The 23,373-nt window shown below is 35.5% G+C and overlaps 2 protein-coding genes across 2 annotated transcripts in view; one reads left to right on the top strand and one right to left on the bottom strand.

Annotated features, from left to right (window-relative positions):
• METTL15 (methyltransferase like 15) overlaps window positions 1–18,200 on the bottom strand; it is a 189,253-nt gene extending 171,053 nt beyond the window's left edge. Inside the window, exons 1-2 of the mRNA XM_032594843.1 lie at window positions 17,464–18,200; window positions 13,747–14,033 (exon numbers count right to left, since the gene is read on the bottom strand). Coding sequence (XP_032450734.1) covers window positions 13,747–14,016 — 270 coding nt within the window. The 5' untranslated portion in view covers window positions 14,017–14,033; window positions 17,464–18,200. The remainder of the gene's footprint in view (window positions 1–13,746; window positions 14,034–17,463) is intronic.
• Window positions 18,201–19,817: 1,617 nt separating this feature from the next.
• Window positions 19,818–23,373, top strand: part of KIF18A (kinesin family member 18A) — an 82,540-nt gene continuing 78,984 nt past the window's right edge. Inside the window, exons 1-2 of the mRNA XM_030332370.1 lie at window positions 19,818–19,884; window positions 20,402–20,514. The gene's annotated coding sequence lies outside the window, so the exon portion shown is untranslated. The remainder of the gene's footprint in view (window positions 19,885–20,401; window positions 20,515–23,373) is intronic.

Below are 23,373 nucleotides of genomic sequence, written 5' to 3'. Positions count from 1 at the left end.
CTAGAGTGCTTGGGAAACTAGTTATCTATTTTCTAAGGATATTAGGCCAAAATGGCTGACGTAAGGGATTAAGGGACCAAATACAGATCCTGAAGATCTTGTAGTCTGACCACTAGATACAAGGGAACTAATACTAATGGTGGAGTTAAAAAGCATACTGCATAATCTGATTATTAGCTAGAAGCATTCAAATCCAACCAATATCATTTATTACTACATGGTTCCAGTAGCACAGAAGCACTGGAAATATTTCCTTTCCTACTTTCTACATTTAACATGGTACTTTGTACAAAAAGCTACTGAGATCAGACCTAATGAAAAGCACAGACAATATATGAAAGTGCTTTGCCAACAGTAAAATCTTACATAATTCTATGCTATTATTATTAATAATATTCTTCCTAGCAAACACTGGCCTCATGTGGGAAAACCTCCATCTTTATGAATATATTCAATATCCAGAGTTAACTTACTTGCTTTCCAGAAAGAAAAAAACATACAACAAAAGAAAAAGCTAGGTTTTATTTGGAAATTTAATTATAAATATAGAAAAATACTGTATGCCACTCAGAGAAAATAAATGACAAAGATAAAATATATGCTTAATTTAGTATGAAATGTGATATAATGACATCTCATATACTGAGGACCAAACAAGTACAATGTTTACACAGAACAAGAAGAAAAATAAGTAACTATAAAAAAATGCACATAAACACTTTCTAAAACGACATTCATCAAAGTAAATAAAACCTTTAAAGGCACATTACCTCCTGGTAAATGGTATTTGTTTCACCCAAGAGAAACAAAAACTAGCACCCGCAAAAAAGAAGAGAGAGAGGGTTCACAGAACATTACAAGAAGATGAGTCATCATAAAGCTTTGCAACTTGGTTTATTATAAAATAACATTTTAAGTATGCTACTTACAGCTCAGTAGTTTGTTATATGAGGAGAAAGTAGTGTAGGAAGAATAAAATAAAATATTATGAGAACTTACAAGGTCAAGGTATACTTCCTACCACTCTTAAAAACAGTATGGGACTTAGAAAAACAATAGGAAAAGAGAGAACCACTGAACCTAGCCTCTTGCAGTAACTATGATTAGACTATTGATTAAGGACTAGTGCTGACTGACCTAAATAGAGAGTAACCAGTACCCAGGATGACTCATGAGAATGTGTTTTGGGAACAAAAAAAGTCTTACTTCTCCTGTTTTCTTTGAGCTTCCATTCTAGAACGGACTTCTGTTTTCTTCCTGGGTCTCTATTTACTGAACTAAAAGAATGACTCTTAAATAAATTTTAAAAATCAGTACATAAAGCTGACTTTTAGACATGGTGGAACATCATTTTTCACAACCACAGAAGCATATTTATTTGGGGGGGTTTAACTGGACCAGTGATTTTTAAAACTGTAGTTCCTGACTATCATTTAAGTTGAATTTAAAATTTAAAAATCTTTATTCTTATATTTTAATAGTAACAATGTAACAAAGATTCAGCTTCTAGACTACAAAAATGACCAAATTGTAGGACGATAATGTGAAGACATTGGATAGGCCAAACAATCAAGTTAAGTAATTGGCCTTATTTTTCCTATGCCCTCTTTAATTTGATTGTAAACTCTAATGAAAAAAATTATATTCAGTGATAAAAATGCATTAATTCGCTGGTAAAAAAGCAAGAATATTCTCATGGATGTTGAACTTAAAGGAAAGGGTGGATATACATGCAAGAAATATACAGCACTTATTAAAGATTTCAATATGAAAATTAATATATGTATTATTTACATAAATGTGTACAAAAATACATATATGTAAAATAAGTATTTTAAATAGTATCATATCATTATGAAAAATAAGTATAAACAAGTTATTTTCCTTTTAGTTTTAAGTGACACATTTATATCAAAAACTTTAAAGGAATTGTTAAAGAAACTAACATTTTAGGTATGACTGAATAGCTCATTTCGTTACAAAAGCTTTATTCCTTTATATATACCCAGTAAAATTTTAAAAAGTAACCAGAAAACTTCTTTATGCATCAATTTTCAACATTTTTTATAACGAGACACAAGCAAGCATTTTATAAATAACATTAACTATATAAATTCCCATTGAAAACATTATATTAAATTTACCACTGGGTTCCATACTCCCATATGCTCCACCTCAAAACTCTAAGAGGAATTTCTAAATTTGACAGTCTAAGTAGATGGGATTTACTAATAATACACATTAACATTTTCATAAACGATAAATTTTATTGAGAATATTTGAAAAGAAGGGGCACCTGGGTGGCTCAGTCTGTTAAGCAACTGACTTCGGCTCAGGTCATGATCTCATGGTTCCTAGGTTTGAGCCCCACATCGGGCTCCGTGCTGACAGCTGAGAGCCTGAAGCCTGCTTTGGATTCTGTGTCTCCCTCTCTGTCGGCCCCTCCCCAGCTCATGCTTGCCTCTCTGTCTCTCAAAAATGAATAAACGTTAAAAAAAATTTAAAAATATTTGTAAAGAAAATATTTTAATAAATGATCAAAAAATATAAGGATTTAACATTTGTCTGTTTTACGTTTACTACTGTTGACTCCCTATAAGATTTTAAATACTTTAACAGTATGTTCATCACATCATCAGGTAGTGTAGCTTTCTATAAATGCTTAATAGTTCAAGTGAAAGATAACAAAATAAATGTCACTAATAAAATATTACATATAATAAGCACAAAGCTAATCATGAAATTCAGTACTAATAAGATTCTTAAATATATAGTAAAGACATATTTTGGAAGTACACATAGAAAAATCTGCTGTTAGCTCAGAACCTGGAGCCTGCTTCAGATTGTCTGTCTGTCTCTCTCTGCCCCTCCCCCACTTGAGCTCTGTCTGTCTCTCTCTCTCTCTCTCTCTCAAAAATAAACATTAAAATTTTTTTAAATAAAAATCTGCAAGTATAAAATTTGCAAAAGAAAAATAAAAAAGCGACAAATTCATTGTACTTGCAAACTTCATATTAGACAATCATCTATACCTAGAACCATAAAGTAATATAAGAACTGTGCTTTCTTCAAAAAGGTAACTTGCTTTAAAAACAGTTTTATTGTGCTAAAATACACATAAGAAAAAAACTTACCATATTAACCATTTTTAAGTATACATTCAATGGTAGATATTAAATACATTCATAATGCTGTGCAACCGTCACCCCATCCACCTACATAACTTATTTTATCTTATCAAACTGAAACTCTGTACCAATTGAACAATAACTCCCTATTCCTCCCAACCCTTGGCCACTACCATTCTACTTTCAGTCTTTATAACTCTGACTACACTAAATACTTCATGCAAGCACAATCATCTAGTATCTTTTTATGACTGGCTTATTTCACTTAGCAAAATGTCTTCAAGACTCATCCATGCTGTAGAAAACAGCAGAATTGTTTCCCTTTTTAAGGCTGAATAATACTCCCTGTATATATATGCCACATTTTGTTTATCCATTTATCCATTAATGAAAACTTGAGTTAAATCCACATTTTAGTTTTTGTGAATAATGCTGCAATAAACATGGGTATACAAATACTGCTTCAAGAACCTTCTTTCATTCTCTTGCATATATACCCACTGTGTCTCCCTCTCTCAGTGTAATTGCTGAATCATACAGTAAGTCTATTTTTAATTTTTTGTGGAAACACCATCTTACTTTCCACAGCAGTTCTACCATTTTCCATTCCCACCAACAAAACACAAGGATTCCAATATCTCTACATCCTTACCAACACTGGTTTTCTGGAGTTTTTTGGATAGTAGCCATCTAATGGGTATGAGGTTAAACCTCGTTGTGGTTTTGACTTGCATTTCCCAAATGATTAGTGATATCAAGCGTATTTTCATTCAGATATCATCTTTGGAGAAATGTCTTTTCAAGTCCATTTTGAATTGGGTTGTTTTTGCTGTTAAGTTTTAGAAGTTCTCTATATATTCTGGATATTAAACTCCTATCAGATATATGATTTGCAAATATTTTCTGCCATTCTGTGGGCTGCCTTTTTACTCTGTGGATAGTGTCTTTTGATGCACAATTTGCTTTTTAATTTTCATAAAGTACAATTTGTCTATTTTTTTTTTCTTTTGCTACCTGTGCCTTTGGTATTATATCCAAGAAATCACGGCCAAATCCAATGTTATAAAGGTTTGTCTTATGTTTTCTTCTAAGAATTGTATGGTTTTAGGTGTTATATTTAAGTCTTTGATCCATTTTTTGAGTTGATTTCTGTATATGGTGTTAGGGAAGGGTTCCACTTCATCCTTCTGCATGTGGATATAGTTTTCCAGCACCACTTGTTGAAGACTGCCCTTTCCCTCTTGAATGGTTTTGGTACTCTTGTTAAAAATCATTTGACCGTATATTTAGGGGTTTATTTCTGGGCTCTCTAGTCTATTCCATTTGTTTACATGCCTGACTTTACACTAGTACCAGTTTTGATTACAGTAGCTTTGTAGTAATTTTGAAGTAACAAAGTATGAGTCCTCCAGTTTTGTCTTTTTCAAAATTGTTTTGACCCTTCAGGATCCCTTGAGATTCTATATAAATTTTAGGACAGATTTATCTATTTCTTCGAAAACATCATTGGGACTTCGATAAGGAATGCATTGCATCTGTAGATTGCTTTGGATAGTATTGACATTAACAATATTAAGGGTTCTAATCCATTTATACAGGATGTTTTTCATTTTTGTTAGGTCTTCTTTAATTTCTTTCAGCAATGTTTTATAGTTTTCAGTGTACAAGTCTTTCACCTCTTTGGTGAAGTTAATTCCTAAACATTTTTTATGCTATTGTAAATGTAACTGTTTTTATAATTTCCTTTTCAGATGGTTGATTGTTCACGTACAGTGATTTTTGTGTGTTGACTTTGTATCCTGCTACTTTACTGAATTTATTTGTTCTTATAGGTTCTTTATTCTTCTTTTCCTTTTTTTTTTGGGGGGGGAGCCCATATAGTTTTCTATATATAAGAGCACATCATCTGCAGATAATTTTACTTCCCCTTTCCAATTCAGATAACTTTTCTTTTTCTTGCCTGACTGCTCTAGCTAGAACTCCCAGTACTATGCTGAACAGAAGTGGTGAAAGCAGACTTCCTTGCCTTGTTCCCAAGCTTAGAGGAAACACTTTGTCTTTCACTATTGAGTATGATGTTCACTGTAGGTTTTTCATTTAAGACTTTTGTTAAGGTAGTTTCCTTCTATTTCTAGTTTATTGAGTGTTTTATCATGAAAGGGTGTTGAATTTTGTCAAATGCTTTTACTGCACCAATTGAAATGATGTGGGTTTTCTCATTCTGTTGATATTACAGATTACATTAATTTTTGTATGCTAAACCCTCCTTGCATTCCAGGAATAAAGCCCACCTGGTCCTTTTAATATGCTACCTAATTCTCTTTGTTAGCATTCTGTTGAGGATTTTAGTGTCCATGTTTATAAGGGATTTGGGGCTATAGTTTTCTTGTAGTGTCTTTGGTATAAGATAATTCTGGCCTCATAAAATGAGTTAGGAAGTATTCCCTCCTCTTCAACGTGTTTGGAAAAGCCTGAGGTGCTATTAATTATTCTTTAAACATTTGTAGAATTCACCAGTGAAGTCATCAGGTCCAGGGCTTTTCTTTGTCAATAGATTTTCTTATTAGTGATTTAATATCCTGAATAGTAATAGGTCTATCCTTATTTTCTATTTCTTCATGGTTCAGTAGGTTTGGTAGGTTTGTTTTGTTGGTTTTTTGTTGTTGTTGTTTTGTTTTTTAAGCAGGCTTCACAACCAGCAAGGAACCTAACACAGGGCCCTAACCCATGACCCCAAAATCAATACCCAAGCTGAGATCAAGAATCAGACGCTCAACCAACTGATACACTCAGGTGCCCCTAGTCTTGGTAGGTTTTGTGTTTCTATGAATTTGTCTAGTTCACCTACGTTATCCAATTTGTTGGCATACAACTGTTCATAGTGCTCTCATATAATCCTATTTCTGCAAAATTGGTAGTAACTGTCCCCATTTTCAGTCTCGTAATTTGGGCCATCTCTTCCTTTTTTAATTGTCCCTCTAGCTAAGATTGTCAATTGTCCTGATCTCTTCAATCTGGCTTCACTGATTTTCTCTATTGGTTTTCTATTTCCTATATCATTTAACAGTGCTCTATAATTTCTTTCCCTCGGCTAACTTTGGGTTTAATTTATTCTTTTTATTTAGTTCCTTAAGTTATAAACTTAGACTGTTGATTTGAGATCTTAACTGAAGTATAGTTGACATACAATATTACTTTGAGGTGTACAACAGCAATTCAACATTTATATACGTTACAAAATGCGCTTATATACGTTATGGAAGATTTGGCACCTTTCTTGATTTTTAATGTAAGCAATTTATAAATTTCTCCCTTAGCACAAATTTCACTGTGTCCCATAAATTTTAGTATGTTGTATTTTTTTTCATCCCTAAGTATTTCCTAATTTCCCTTGTGACTTCTTTGATCTTCTTTGACTTCTTAGTTGTTTAGGAGTATGTTGTTTAATTTCCACAAATTCATGAATTTTCCAGTTACCATATGTTCTATCCCAGAAAATGTCCCACGTGCACTTGAGACAAACGTGTATGCTATTTTTGGGTGGAGTGTTCTGTATACATCTGTTAAGCCTAGTAAGTTTATTGTGTTAAAGCCTCTACTTCTTTATTAATATTTGTTCTCGTTATTGGAGAGGCTATTTTGAGTGAGGTATTAAAATCTCTATTATCATAGCACTATTTCTCCCTTTAATTCTGTCAGGTTTGGGGGCACCTGAGTGGCTCAGTCAGTTGAACTCTTGATTTTGGCTCAGTCATGATCCCAGGGTCATGGGACTGAGTCTGTGTCAGGCTCCATGGTAAGCATGGAACTTGCTTGGGATTCTCTTTGGCCCCTCACCCCCACTCTGTCTCTCAAAAATAAAAATAAAAATAAAAATAAAAATTCTGTCAGGTTTTGCTTCATATAATTTGATGGCCTGGCACTAGGCACATGAATATTTATTAATATATAGTGTCCTTTTTAATCTAATTAAAAATTCTCTTACCACCTCAATTTAACTACAAATTAAGTTGAGGGGCACCTAAGTGACTCAGTGAGTTAAGTGTCCAACTCTTGGTTTCAACTCAGGTCATGATCTCACAGGGATGGGACTGAGCCCCACATCAGGCTTCACACGGAGCACGAAGCCTACTTAGAATTCTCCCCCACCCCTGCCCTCTAGACCCCTTGCATACACACTTTCTCTCTAAAATAAAATAAAAATAAATAAATTTTTAAAAAATTAAGCAGATTTCAGGAAGACTGTTTAAAAAAATTTAATTTTATAAATTATAAATTATAATTTACCTTTGTGAATCCAAATTATGCAAACAAAAAAATTTTTTTTAATTAAAAAAAAAGTGGGGGAGGCACCTGGGTGGCTCAGCCAGTTAAGTGACTAACTTCAGCTCAAGTCATAATCTCACCGCAGTTTGTGAGTTCAGGCCCCACACTGGGCTCTGTGCTGACAGCTAGCAGGCTGGAGTCAGCTTTAGATCTTATGTCTCCCTCTCTCTCTGCCCCTCCCCTACTTTTGCTCTGTCTCTCTTTCTCAAAACTAAATAAACATTTAAAAAAAAATTTGAAATTATGCAAAAAAAAAAAAAAAAAAGACACGGATGTTGATTTTGAAGTTTTGCACTCAACAAAATGCCTCTGTTCCGTAACTGACTCTGTCACAACTAAATTATATAAACAAATTTACACTATGTAATGCTGTTTTTATCTGTCTTATGTTTGGGATTATTTATTAGAGAGAGAAAAAAGAATTCTGTTGTTAAAAAGTGTATGAAAAATAACATTCTATGGCTATACCATGGTACTTCCTAGGGCAGAGAAACATAAAACAAAGGTTTTAACTAGGGAACATCAAATGAACAAAGACAAAAGAACTCTACAGACCATACTGATTTTCAGAAACGTAAGGCAAAAATTCTGCCATTATATAATTCACAGATATCTCATGGCATCATGAGAATCATACCTGGTATTGGTCATACCAGCTGAAGAGCACCAGCTATTCATATTTCTCCCTAAGGCTACAGTGACATTAGGTTGGTAGGCTGAAATGGCCTATAATAGGAATATATATATCATGAAAATCTGTAAACAAAATAAATCAAGGTTTTTGTTTTTGTTTTGTTTTTAACGTTTATTTATTTTTGAGACAGAGAGAGACAGAGCATGAACAGGGGAGGGTCAGAGAGAGAGGGAGACACAGAATCCGAAACAGGCTCCAGGCTCTGAGCTGTCAGCACGGAGCCCGACGTGGGGCTCGAACTCATGGACTGTGAGATCATGACCTGAGCCGAAGTCGGACGTTTAACCAACTGAGCCACCCAGGCGCCCCTTGGTTTTGTTTTTAAAGCTACACCACACCCTGACTCTCAGACCAGGCACTAAATATTTACCAGTGTAACACTGGAAGTATCACACTGCAGAAAGTATTTTGATGCAAAGTTCACTTAATTAGCTACCTCATTTTTTAAGATGGAAACATTATTTTTTTCAAATAATTGGTAGAATGCAATGTAAAATAAAAATTTACTTCAAAGAAACCTATACTTTAAAAAATATGGGAGGGGCACCTGGATGACTCAGTCGGTTAAGCGTTCGACTTTGGCTCAAGTCATGATCTTGCGGTCCATGAGTTGAAGCCCCACATCAGGCTCTGTACTGACAGCTCAGAGCCTGGAGCCTGTTTCAGCTTCTGTGTCTCCCTCTCTCTCTCTGCCCCTCCCCTGCTCACACTCTCTCTGTCTTTGAGAAATGAATAAACCTTAAAAAAAAAATATATGGGAGAGGAAGCACTACATTTTGACAGTCCATTCCATCTGAAATTTTAATAGTCCTTCCTAAAAAAAAAAAAAAAAAAAAAAAAAAAAAGGCAACTCCCTACAGGAGCTATGGCACTGGTCCTGTCTCTCAGAAAAGTTCCTTTTTAAATAATTTGAGGTCAAACAAAATAAACTCCTCCTCTCTGTGACCATCAGCCTTCAATTGTTTAAGACAGCAAACATATAGTCTCAGGATTTTCTCTTTGATGTTTACTCTACATTAAAGATTATAAAGATTTTCAAGTAAAATATTGCTCCTGATCTTAAGAAAAATCCATTATACAGGGAATAATGAATCTTTTTATAAAGAAAATTATAACTGGTACCGGGACAACTTCAGTAAATCTAGTAATTATGAAATTAATATTAAATGTTAGAATATCAAAATAGCAAGATAATTATTTCGAGTACATATGAAACCAACCTTACAACCTTACTCTGATATTTATCATAATTGATTTTGCATCAGTTTAGATATCAACTCATTTTCTCAGTCCTTGTATCTACTCCCTCACCAGGGACTAGGCCTGTCACACTGAAGTTGGAATCATATAAAGTCTTGAGCCCAAGAAGCAACCTTAGTACCCAAGGGACATTCTTTTTATTTGTGCCTCTCATCTGTCCTTCAATTTGACTTTTACTCATTAACTTAAAAAATCATTATAAAACCCACCATGTTGCAGGCCTGTGCCAGGCACTGGAGATATAATGGAAAAACAAAAAAACAAAAAAACACACCTATGACTTCATAGAGGACAGTCTGTTAGGAGAAATGTCCACTGAACAAATAATGTCATTAAAAAATTATAATTATCAATTATTATTAATGCTATGAAAGAAAAACATATGACTCAATGAATGTATAACAAGGAGACCTGCCACCTCTGGAGCCTTAGAAAAAATTTGCCTGATAAAGTGAAATTTGACTCAAGACCAGAAATACGACGATAAGGAGACTTCAATAGTGCAAAGGAAACTACTTTTTCAATTCCAGACATATTGGTTTCACCTTTCCTGAACTTTTGTCTCCACCTTTGTTATCTCTTGGTATTTTTTTCCTAAATTTTATTGTATCTAGCTAGCTACCAGCTCTGACCCTTACTATCCCCCCTAATAATAACAGCTAATGTTTATTGAGTTCATACTACTTGGAAGATATCATTATAAGCAATTTACATATGTGAACTCACCTAATCCTTACAGTGACCAGGTGGTATGTCATATTTCCCCATTTTACAGATGAAGAATCTGAGGCACAGTCATGATAAGCTACTTGCCCAAAATTACACAGCTACTGGTACTAGTCCTTGCATGTCCATCACCTGCCTCATAACCTATCACTCTCACAGAAACCCCAAGGCACCAAACTAAACTGGCACTACTACTAGGAAAAAAATAAATATCAAGTCTCCTATATCCTCCAAATTGCTACCATCTTCAACTAGGCAGGGTCATGCTTTTTCTCCACTTTTCAGAAATTAGGAATGAAAAACTGACCACAGTAGCCAACACTAAATTATCTCCAGAAGCAAGAAAACATTTTTACAATAATATATTCTTACAAAAAGTTATTCACCCAGAATATGAAATAATGGAAACTTGCCAAGGAGAATTATAATTTATTCAATCCCTTCTATACCTCCCAAAGGAAAGGAAGAACTTTTTTTTTCTTTTAATCCAAATTTATAAATATTTTGCATGTATTTGCAATAGTAATATAAATTAATAACAGTAAATTGGTTATGATATAGAAGAAATTCCCCCAAATTAGCTTGAAGTAAGCAACTTTTAAATGTTAAAGAAAAAAAATTACTATTAAATGAACAAGGCCTCATTGAAAACTATATTTAGATATTTTTAAGGTTCCTGTTATGATCAAAACTTTCATTTGTTAATTCACCATTGAAGGTGATGTGAAAAACAATAATTATGTGGGTGATTGCTACAAGTGAGTGTATGACTCATAGTTTGCAAAAGAAAATGATTTGGGGGAAAAGGCTCAGGAAGAAAGAAGCAAATAATGGATTCTGGAAGAAATGAAGACCTTTCCTGTCCAAGAACTGTCACCAGTTCTTTATTACTTGAAGATTAAGGGAATAGTGAATAAAGCTGTCTGCCAGACAGCAGAAAAGGTAAGAAATAACGTTGTCTCTAAATGTACCTCACATGAAAATTTTCAAATATAACATTCATAAAATTAAACTTTCTATAAAAAGTTACCAGAAAACCCAACTCAAATCAGAACAATGGAAATGTCAAAATAAACCAACATTACATTTGTCAGGAACCTGAACAAATGAAACAGCAAGATAGGTCAAGTTGTAAAATTGTCTCATTTTATTCCACTTGGTTTTAGAACAAAGGCAGATCCAATACTGATTTAGTAGGAGACTTTGTGGGGTTTATTTTTGTTTGGCTATTTTTCTACTTTAGTTATTACAAAATAAATATTTAGTTTTTGTTACTAAGTTTCAGCAAATTTATACAACGAGCTTTAGTTTCTGGCTCCAGAGGTCAAATTCAAGCCACTAAATTCAGTTCCACTTTTTTACTAACTGCCCCTTCCCTCTCCTATAGATCTCAAATATATCATATATATTTACTTGTACTTTTTCTTAGACTCACATTAAGGTATGGGTATTAATTGCTATCCTTGCATTATGAATCTTTACAGAAAATGAAGAGAATTTCATTTTAAGTCATATTTAACAGGAAGTTTGATCCAATTTTTTAATTTATATTTTCATGTATACTTTAGAGTCCCTACTATATGACAGCATTGACCCAGATGCTTTGTACACATAATCTCATCTAACAATACTGGATTTACCTTGTTATATATATACTGCCTAAGGATAAGATAAATGAATATTTTTGTGGTAAAGCAACCTAAGTCATATTAATGATGGCTTTCACATGAGCAACATCCACCCATTCCAGCATACCTTATGTGTATAGCTTAGAACTTAGTTCATGAAAACTATCTGATGTAACTTGAGCATGTCTCAAAAAAAAAATAAAAATAAAAAATAAAAAGAGCTGTGTGTGTGAATGTATGTACACACTTGTGTGGTAGATGACGGATTCAAACCTAGGAAGTCCAATTATAGAATCTTTGCTCTTAACCATTAAGCCACTATATCCTGGAAAAGAACCAAGGTGTGACTTTTAAACGTACATAACTGATTTAGGGAATAGTTACTTCTAAAATAAGAGATCATATTTCTGAAGTCAGTAAGCTAAGTATCAGCATTAGGTTATAAGAACACATCTGATGAAAATTTACTATGACAAAAGGTTTTTTTTTTTTTTTTCTCTCTTGTGAATGAGCTTAATTTCCAGAAATTCTAGCTTTATCATATTGGATATTATATTACCTAACATTTTTGTGATCTCTTTATAGAGTTTAAAGCATTTTTGTATCTAAAACCTTATATAATCCTGCCAGCAACACTATAAATAAGTCAAGTATGATGGTTAATTTTATGTCAACTTTGCTGGGCCATAATACCCAGACATTTGGCCAAACATTATTATTCGGGATGTTTCTGTCAAGGTTTTTTTGGGGGGAGTGAGATTAAATTTTAAATTACTGGACTGAGTAAAGCAGATTACTCTCCATAATGTGGGTGGTCCCATCCAATTAGTGAAAAGCCTTAATAGAACAAAGACTGACATCCTGAAAACAAGAAGAATTCTGCTGGCAAATTGCAGACTCAATTTGGACTCAGATTTCTTACTTGGGTCTCCAGCCTGTCAGCCTACTGTACACATTTTGGACTTACCAATCCTCTTTAACTGAGGATTGCTATTCCTCAGATAAATTCCTCAGATTCAGTTCCTCAAAATCAATCATTCAATCTCTTTTCCACCTCACACATGTGTGTGCACACACATATGTACTCACATACATGCACATGTACATACACATATACATGCATCCACACAAACACACACATCCTGTTGGTCCTATTTCTCTGGAGAACTCTAAATCAAAAAGCAGGGTAGTTGAAAAGTCTAACAAAACAAGAAAACAGGAATTCATATCCTTATCTTTGTCTATAGTCATTCTTAAAAAGATACTAAAATTCTCAAGCTATGCTAGAATTGTTTTCATACCCAAACCACTCAGCCAATGTAATGTTCTTTTTCTTTTAAAACAGTTACTTGACAAAACTAATCAACTCCGTAAAACAGTATGGAGGATCCTCAATGAGTTAAGCATAGAATATCATATGACCCATCAATTCCACTCCTAGGTATATACCTGAGTGAAAACATATGTCCCTACAAAAACTTGTACATGAATGTTCATGACAGCATTATTCACAGTAGCCAAAAAGTGGACACACAAATGCCATCAATTAGTGAATGGATAAAAAGGATGTGGTATATCCATAAATGCAATGTTGTTCAGGGAAAAAAGAAATGAAGTACAGGCACATGCTATAACATGGATGAATCTTGAAAACATGCTAAATAATACAAAGCAAATGCAAAGGGCCACATATAATATGAATCCATTTATATAAGATTTCCAGATTAGGCAACTCCATACAGACAATAATAGATTAGTAGTTGTCAGGAGCAAAAGGAAGGGGGTCAATGCGGAGTGAATGCTAATGGATATGGGATTCCCTATTGAAGTGATGAAAATGTTCCTGAATTAGATAGTGATGATTGTACAACCTTGTGTATATACTAAAATCCACTGAATAATATGCTTTAAAATAGTGAATATTAAGATAAGTGAATATCTCAATTTTCAAAGTGTTAAAAATTAAAAAAACTAATCAACTTACCTGGCCTTTTTGTGGTGCCAAACAACGAACAACTTCATCCACCATTACTGGGATATGTAATTTAGTCATAGCTTCAAAATCTCCATTTTGAGATCTATGTAACTCCTGAGCTCCAGTTTGATCTGTTTGCTCCTGGGCTTCATATTCATTACATCTTTCTGTTGTAGCATGTATTTTTTTTGGCCAGATACCTAAATTAAATATGCCAGATTCCAACCAGCATGAATGAAATTCTTTATAGATTTTACAAAAATATGGGTATCGAAGCATCTTGTAGGTCAACCAATCTAGAAAAAATTAAAAATATCATGATTGTTGGATTTTTAAAATATGTAATTTTGTATAACTTTTTAAAATGGCCTGGTAAACTATTAAGACCATTAACATGTTAATTATTAGGAATGTAAAAACTGCTTATTAAGTCATCATTTTTCTGAAATATACTTTTTTTAATGTTTATTTATTTTTGAGAGAGAGAGAGAGACAGAGCACAAGTGAGGCAGGGGTAGAGAGAGGGGGAGACACAGAATCCAAAGCAGGCTCCAGGCTCTGAGCTGTCAGCACAGAGCCTGACACGGGGCTCAAACTCATGAACCATGAGATCATGACCTGAGCCTAAGTTGGGCACTTTAACTGACTGAGCCACCTAGGCACCACAGAACTATACTTTTCTAATTTTAATTAAGTCTAAAGAACAGATTCAGTGCATTAGAAATGTTTATTTGAAAAAACTATCTGGATGATTGAAGGGATTATAAATATTATCCTATTTTAGTTTCAGGTAGTCTTTCATTTCAAGCTCTTCTATTTGTTTTTTCTCATAATGCTAAATCTTCATCTTTAATTTAACTTTGAGGAACTGTCCCTGGAAAAAGCTACATATGTTTATCTAAAAAGAAAGAAAGGTAAAACTGTCTGTGAAAATCTTGCAGACTTATTATGAATATGCTCTGACAAGATTGTCTCACGATGGCCTGTATCAGTGAAACATGTTTCAATTTAAATTATAACTTTACAGGGGCACCTGGGTGGCTCCATCGTTAAGCACCTGACTCTTGATTTCAGCTCAGGTCATGATCTCACAGTTGTGAGATCGAGCCCTGTTTCAGGCTCTGCACAGACAGCGCAGAGCCCGCTTGGGATTCTCTCTCTCCCTTTCCCTCTGCCCCTACCCTGCTTGCTTGCTCTGTGTTTCTCAAAAATAAACAAATAAACACTTAAAAAAAAAAAGGCTTAGGAAATCTATAAAAATAAATAAATAATTTTTAACCTTATAAACACTCAACTGAGCCTACTTTGGCATTTCGTATTCACCTATGTTTTAACTGTCTGTCCTTGCCCCCAAAAAACGAGAAAATAAATATTAAGTTCCTTAACTTTCTCACACTTGTTCCTTTTTATTCTGCAATCTGTAACTCTTAAATGCAGAGGAAAAAAGTATGTAAATATATTAACAGAAAACGTTTTAAAAACATTATGCTTTTTATACAGGTTGTAAGCAATGTTTTTAATACTATTATAGTAAATGCAGAGTTAACACTGTTTTTTAGTCCTCATAGGAGTTATTTAAAAATAAGATAACACCTTTTTTATCTACAAAAGCAGATGCACACTCAGTGCTTAGTGTTTTCTGAAAAAAAAAAGTGAATGGATGGATAATTCTACACAATTAATATTTTTAACAAAACTTGCTTTAGGAAATTTTGCCTGCCTGACAGACCCTACCAAAAACCACATTCTCAAAATACTTCTACACATAAATATCCACCTCCAAAAAAGAAAAAGAAACATAAATATCTTGTTTAAATATGCCTTCCCTTCCTTTTGCAATAGAAAATGAAAAATGATGTTGAAAAGTTGACCACACGTAATGACTAGAAAAGAAATACATTTATATTATATAAATATAGTATCAACAAGATGTTACCTTAAAAATACGCCAACTTTACCTAAGGCATAATCCACAGAATTTTGTGGCAAACGTGACACAGGAAAAATATTGGGGGGGGGGGGTTAAATGTTTTAAGTAAAGTTTTCAATGTTCACCAGTTTCAAATTAGTCAAATTATTAATTATGCCTCATTTGTTTCAGAAAAGTTATACAGGGGCACCTGGGTGACTCGGTTTAGCATCCAACTATGGCTCAAGTGGATGGTGGATTGTGTCCCAGGTAGGGCTTTGTGCTGACAGTGTGGGGTCTGCTTCAGAGTTCCTGTTTCCCTCTCTCTCTGCCCCTCCCCCACGCATGTGCACCGCAAGGGTTCTCTCTCTCTCTCAAAAATAAACATTAAAAAAAAAAAACTTTAAAAAAATAAAAAAAGAAAGCTTATACAAAGTAAACCCAACTACCCTCAAAACCTAGTGTTTCTAACATTTTTCAAAATAGAGGCTAACATTTATTAAGCACTTACTAAATACCACTAAACTCATTCTATCATTACAACTCTTAGAGAGACAGTATAATTATTTCTATTTTACAGATGAGAAATACAGAGAAGTAATTTGCCAAAAGGTCACATACCTAGAAAGCCATAAAGCTAGAACTGTATCCCAAGCCTTTAATCTTAGCTTCTATGTTACAAACATAGCCCACTAGCTCTATTTAATGCACCCATGTAATTGCATGGCACTTTAATTATACTGACTGTATATTTGTTGTATCTCATGGATTACTTTTTCTGTAAAGAGCCAATATCCTATTGCTTAATCCTATATCCATATTTTTATATTTAAATATATACCTAGATAAATGTATGATATATATATTTAAATAGACAGATATACATATATCTATACATCTCTATAATATTCCAGTACAGGAATCAGAACTGCACAGGAAAAGCAAGTAACATAGAAAAAAAAGCTTCCTTTGCCAACCGTTAATTCTTTTCTTTTTGCATTCAATTTATATGTATTTACTCAACTATGTTTCAAGTACAAAGCCTGAAGATTTTATTATGCAGCAATTGGCTACTAACGTGGGTTAACATGGAGAAAGGACCTCAAATAATCTTCCTCTTTGGTGGTTCCCTTGACTATCTCCCAAGAATGGAAGGGGACAAGCTCTAAAGGAGGATGTTCCTTTCCTTTCCGCAGCCCAGTGTCCTACCAGATAACCCAGAGCGCTCATGCAGTTGGCTATGAACCAAACACCCTACAGGATTTAAGATCCTTTAAAAGTTTCCCTCTGGTCACAGGAAGGAAGCGGAGAGACGGGAAACCGGCCGCTCGAGCCAACTCTGGTTTCCTAGGTAAGTCTTTTAGCTTTGCCAGCAAAGTTCAGTCTCAGCTGTTCAAAGCAGGGAATTGGCCAGGTTACTCTTTAATTGTGGGTACAGAAGTGATACCTTTGAAAACTACTTCCTCAACGGTGCCGTTACCATCTTAGCACTCAGCTTTCCCAGTGGAGAAAAACGTTCGAAAACTTAATTCCTAAGGCCAAAAACCCAGCCTGGAGGCTGGCAGCCGAATGGAGACAAACTGAAAGAGGTTCTAAAGTTCAGGAAGAATGCATCCTTTTGCCTAAGAATTATACTCGGAGGAGGGAAAACTGTTCACAAACTTCTGAACTCAGGATGAGTGAGTGTTTAGGAGGGAAAGCGGGAGCAGGGGCGTGTTTCCTTTTGTCCTGGGCGAATTCAGCGACCTCTGAAGTTCCCCCAAAGGTTTGGGGTAAGCTCCAAGAGAGCTCCCGGGACTCGGCCACCTTCTCCTCACCTGAGGCACGAAGAATTCACTGTTGGCTTCTAACTCGGGCCAGCGACGACCACTACTACGGTGCCAGAGAACACGAGTTGGCGCACGTCTAGGTCCCAGCCTTGGGGGAAACTTGCAAGGACGGACAGATCGGATCCACGTCCGCCCCAGCAACCGAAAACCGTCCGCCTTTCGTTCCGCTCTTTTCGGGCCCCAGCTGACAAAGGGTCCTGCAGGCGCGAGGGGGTTCAAATAGCGTTCCTGAAGAGGGGGCGGAAATAAGAACCTACCACTGCCAGGTTTAAATTTACTTTTACTTTTTTTTTTTTTAATGTCTGAATCAACTTTAAACCTAACTCCATTTTATTCTTAACTCCACTCTATTCCGTTTACTATGAGCCTCTGTCAAATTTCCGTGTTCTATTGTAACACATTATACTCCGAATTTCTAACAAAAGGTGGGAATTTCTGTCTCCTTTAGTGCTATGTTTTTATGGTTTCGGTTCTTTTTCCTTCATTTCGTTACAAAATACACTAGTCTCATACTTTGTTTTATTTCTTGATGTCTTGCCAAACAGAAGCCAACTGGCAGAGTGATGGCATTTATTGTAACATTAAAGTTTCTTTGCTTTGACTACACAATACTTTAAGAATATAGACCTCATCATCTAAATGTGCTAAATGGCAACTGTAAGGCAGAATTTAAAGTTAAATGTAAAATAAGCACTTAGATTAGGTGTGGAAACACCTGTTAGCAAGGCTTATAATGTGGTGTCGAAATAAATGAAATCTAAAACACTTCTTATTCACCAATAATGAATGCAATTTTACAAGAAATTGGTTTTAAAATACCTATTTTCAGAATAGATTAAGTATCTTAAGATCACTTAACCTAGAAATTATTTCTGAGACAAATGCCTCATTTCTGAATTGGCTGGTTTGTACAGTTAAATTTCCTTTAGGGATCTTCTGAAAACTTGTTTTTGTTTTTGTTTTTTAAGTAAAATAAATTGTGCCTGTATCTCATGGGCTATTTTGAGAGTGAAATAAAATAACATATATAGAGTTAACAAAATGCCTGGGACATCAAGTATACATCAAGTACTATAGAGTGAGTACATATTTGAAATAAAATAAAAAGACTTCTCAATTTTATTACCAAACCCAGCACCACACAAGTAACTATTGCGTTAGCTAACATATATGTAATATAGCCAGCAATTAATATCTTTATTGATGCACTATCCAGAGTTCAGAAACAATCATATAACATGCATCGTATACAATACACTGTGCTTCTGATTTTCTTCAAAAGGAAATAAGTGTCCATAATGTAGAAGTTTTCATAATTGTTTCACTTATAATATTCTGCAATGTGTTGTGCCATCCTATTTATTATGGTGATAAGCTCCATATAAGAATATAAGCTCCAAGAAGGCAGGGATTTTTTATTTATGCTATTATGTCCCTAAAGTCTACAATCAGTAATTGCAGAATGGGTACAATAATGTTAATATAAAGAATAACAATGACATTCAGATCATACTATTAAAAACATCCTGACAAATAAAATGGACTTATCTTAGCAAACATATTTCCCTTTTTTTCTGGTATTTTTTTTTTCTTTTTAAACCGTACATTTTGAAATAATATCTACAATCTAGGACTTTAAAAAACACTGCATCCAAAAATGAACTAAGCCAATAAATTTAAATGAATTTATTTTGTAAAGTCCTCATCCGAAAGGAATGTCAAAAACACCAAATAGTTTCAGTCAGCAATAAAGGGAGTAGGCCTGGGAGTCCTGAGAAATAAAGCCTAGGGCCTCAAACCTAAAGCTCTGGACTTTCAATTAATTGAGGCGAATTGACCCCAGTTCGGTTTAAGTGAAAGTGGCTGAAAGGAACAGGTCCCTACACCTTCCAGAGCATGGGACCTGTGCCTTGGAGGCCTCACTACTCAATAGAGAAAAGAAGATAAACGTTCACAATCCATTAACCCACACCCAACAGGCTCCGCCTCTCCCCCAGCAGACTGCACAAGCCAACCCCTGCCCGCTCCCGTCTCACTCACACCCTGAACCCAAGGACCGGGCCCTGCGCCCGCGGCTCTTGAAGTGGTCTGAGGATCCCAGGTGGCTACCTCCCACCTGCAGCTGCGGTCTAGCCCCTCCCACCTCGGCCAACGCCTCCGGAAACAGCCGTGCGCGTTGCCCTGGCGACGCGCAGCAAGGCCGGTTCCACACAGCCGCGCGGCTGAGACTACTGGCGCCAAGCTACCACGCGCCACGGCAACGTCCGACGTGATTGCGTCACGAAGTCGGCAGCCAATGAAACGAGGTCCTGGAAAAGCTGGATTGGGTTTGAATCTTGTTGCCGAGTTTGAATCGCGGTGAGGCGGACATCGAAGTGAAGTGTCGCGGTAACCTTTGGTGGACTAGAGGTGAGTGAGAGGCACGTGAGGAGTAACTTCTCGTCTCGGGAACGCTTCTTTTGATGGCCTGTCTCGCTGGAAACGGAAGGCTCCTGCGGCCGCCTGAGGAGAAGACGGGATGGGCTTGTTGACAAACGCCGAAGGATTGAGTGGGGGGTGGGGGGGTAGGGGAGGTGGGGGTAGGGGGCGGGTAGTTAGCGTCCCCGGGGAGAAAGTGAAAGGAAGAGGAACTCTAGTCCCAGCTAGAGCAGGGCTCTACCTGATCGGGAGCCCTTCACTGCTCGACAGGAAGGGCAGAAATCTCCTGCCTTAAATTCTGAGAAAGTCGGAAGTTTTAAAGGACATCCTGGCTCTTTCCCTAGACTGGCAGAGCACTTTAATTGCCTTGCACCTTACAGTGTAAAGTTCGTTCCGGACTCCAAATTCAGAATGTTTTGTTTAAGATACAGTTGTAAATGTAACTCTGAGCTGAACTATGTAATAAGGATTTTTGGTTTTCCAACTTACAAACTTTTTGTCCTGCAAGGTCCTGGTGTTAACTTGGCAAAGGTCAGTCGGGAACCTCCTCTGAGTCTCAGTTGTAGCGTCAAGATAAGACCTGCCAGCACTGTGTAACGGGATTGCCAAGAATCAGATGAGGTATGGAAGCGATACCACTTGGCAAAGTGCTTTGCAAATGAATAAGAACTCCTTTTACCCTCTGTTCTTAGTTTATGCAAGACTTTTAGCAGCTTACTAGGCATTCAGTTACAGAGAGATCAAGGCTAACTGCTGTTTATGAAAAGAGTTTATTTGTCCAGAATTGAATAATTTTGTATAATATATACTTTAGGTTATTTACTATGAACTATGGAGTAGACTGTGTTAAGCATTCTACAGGGTTTAGTTGGTAGTGTCATTCCACTACATTCAGGCCCTCTGGGAAGTATTTATGAACTTTGGTGCTAGAGAATATCACATCCAAAGACTAGATAGTGCTTGTTAATAAGTTTCTGTTACATTGTAAGAATTGACTTTTTCAGTAAACAAAGATTATCTGCCTTTAACGGTAGTAATTAATCTCTTCTGTTACTGAGCAAGTATATAGAACTACATAAAATTTTCACTTTAAAAGTGCATCTTGTCAATATCCATTGATAGCCTGAATCAATTAAAGTACACAATAAAGTCACTTTTATGGTAACTCCATGAAATCTAGGAGGAAAAAATAGCCCAGATATTAGTGCCACCCTTAAACTCCATTTGAAATTTTTGTTCCTCCCTGATGTTTTTAAGTTAGTAGAAGCACTGGCTCTAACACTAAAGTTATTTCCAGAGAGGTGTAAGCTGCATAGACTATAAATGATATTGTAGAGGATAGTTCCTGCTCCTAAAAAATGTTTGTTGAACCTGAATCTAATTCAGATTTGAGTTTGAATATAAGAAATCACTTATAACTGTATAACTCCACACTCAAGATAATTTGAGCAACATTTCTGTTCCTTTGTTTGAAAATGTTCTGTTGTTATTCCAGTAGAGTGTAATCATTAGGGACATGGGCTTTGGATTTAGACATGAGTCTACATTCTGGCTTCTCATTTACTAGCTATGTCATCTTGGAAAAATTACTTGTCCTAAATTAAGTCTCTGTTTTTGTAAAATGGAGACTATTGTAGAGTATGCCTTATATGATTATTTTAAGGATTGATTAAGATGATGAATATTAAATGTTTACCATACCATATGTATGTCTGACATACATAACGTGCTCAAATGATAATCATTGTTCATTAATAGTAGTTATTACTTTACTGATCTAATTTAAGAGTTCTCAATGGTATATTTGCTGAGAATAGATGCTGTTGGATATCCCACAAGCAGAAAGAAATCATACACTTTTGGTTTTATTTCAGTATTCATTCAAGAGCTCCTACGCTAGGCCCTGAGGTTTCTATCAAAAATAGGCAAATATATATTTTTATTCTCTCTAAGAAAACTTCTAGAGATTAAATATTTACATCTGAAAGAGTAGTGATTTAAATACTTTGACTTCATATCCAGTTAGTCTGAGTTCAAATCTCATGTCTTGTGCTTCCAAGTTAACTTTAGCCAGTTAACTTAATCTCTCTATATTATGTTTTTCCTATGATAATAATTCCTATATTATAAGATTGTTATGGGGATTAAATGAGAAGTATGTAAGTTGCTTAGCAATTTCTATGTGTATACTAAGAGCTCAATAGAAAATATTCCATAAATACAATGTTATTAAATGGAAGATTGTGCTTAATGTAAATTTTAATAGTTTCTCCTTTGGTTTGTTTTTTGAAATAAAAATAACTAGTCTTGTTTAAAATCCAAATTCTAGAGCGGCTGCACCAATTTGCATTCCCACCAACAGTGCAAGAGGGTTCCCGTTTCTCCACATCCTCTCCAGCATCTATAGTCTCCTGATTTGTTCATTTTGGCCACTCTGACTGGCGTGAGGTGATACCTGAGTGTGGTTTTGATTTGTATTTCCCTGATAAGGAGCGACGCTGAACATCTTTTCATGTGCCTGTTGGCCATCTGGATGTCTTCTTTAGAGAAGTGTCTATTCATGTTTTCTGCCCATTTCTTCACTGGGTTCTTTGTTTTTCGGGTGTGGAGTTTGGTGAGCTCTTTATAGATTTTAGATACTAGCCCTTTGTCCGATATGTCATTTGCAAATATCTTTTCCCATTCCGTTGGTTGCCTTTTAGTTTTGTTGATTGTTTCCTTTGCTGTGCAGAAGCTTTTTATCTTCATAAGGTCCCAGTAATTCACTTTTGCTTTTAATTCCCTTGCCTTTGGGGATGTGTCGAGTAAGAGATTGCTACGGCTGAGGTCAGAGAGGTCTTTTCCTGCTTTCTCCTCTAAGGTTTTGATGGTTTCCTGTCTCACATTTAGGTCCTTTATCCATTTTGAGTTTATTTTTGTAAATGGTGTGAGAAAGTGGTCTAGTTTCAACCTTCTGCATGTTGCTGTCCAGTTCTCCCAGCACCATTTGTTAAAGAGGAATGGATAAAGAAATTGTGGTTTATATACACAATGGAATACTATGTGGCAATGAGAAAAAATGAAATATGGCCCTTTGTAGCAACGTGGATGGAACTGGAGAGTGTAATGCTAAGTGAAATAAGCCATACAGAGAAAGACAGATACCATATGGTTTCACTCTTATGTGGATCCTGAGAAACTTAACAGGAACCCATGGGGGAGGGGAAGGAAAAAAAAAAAAAGAGGTTAGAGTGGGAGAGAGCCAAAGCATAAGAGACTGTTAAAAACTGAGAACAAACTGAGGGTTGATGGGGGGTGGGAGGGAGGGGAGGGTGGGTGATGGGTATTGAGGAGGGCACCTTTTGGGATGAGCACTGGGTGTTGTATGGAAACCAATTTGTCAATAAATTTCATAAAAAAAAAAATAATAAAAAAATAAAATCCAAATTCTACAAAAGAATATACAGTAGAAAGTAAGCCTGCCTGTCACCCAGACCTTCA

The sequence above is a fragment of the Lynx canadensis genome, chromosome D1, assembly GCF_007474595.2.
Source record: "Lynx canadensis isolate LIC74 chromosome D1, mLynCan4.pri.v2, whole genome shotgun sequence".
NCBI lineage: Eukaryota > Metazoa > Chordata > Mammalia > Carnivora > Felidae > Lynx > Lynx canadensis.
Note: the sequence above shows the minus strand (reverse complement) of the source record. Positions and strands in the feature narration are given on the sequence as shown.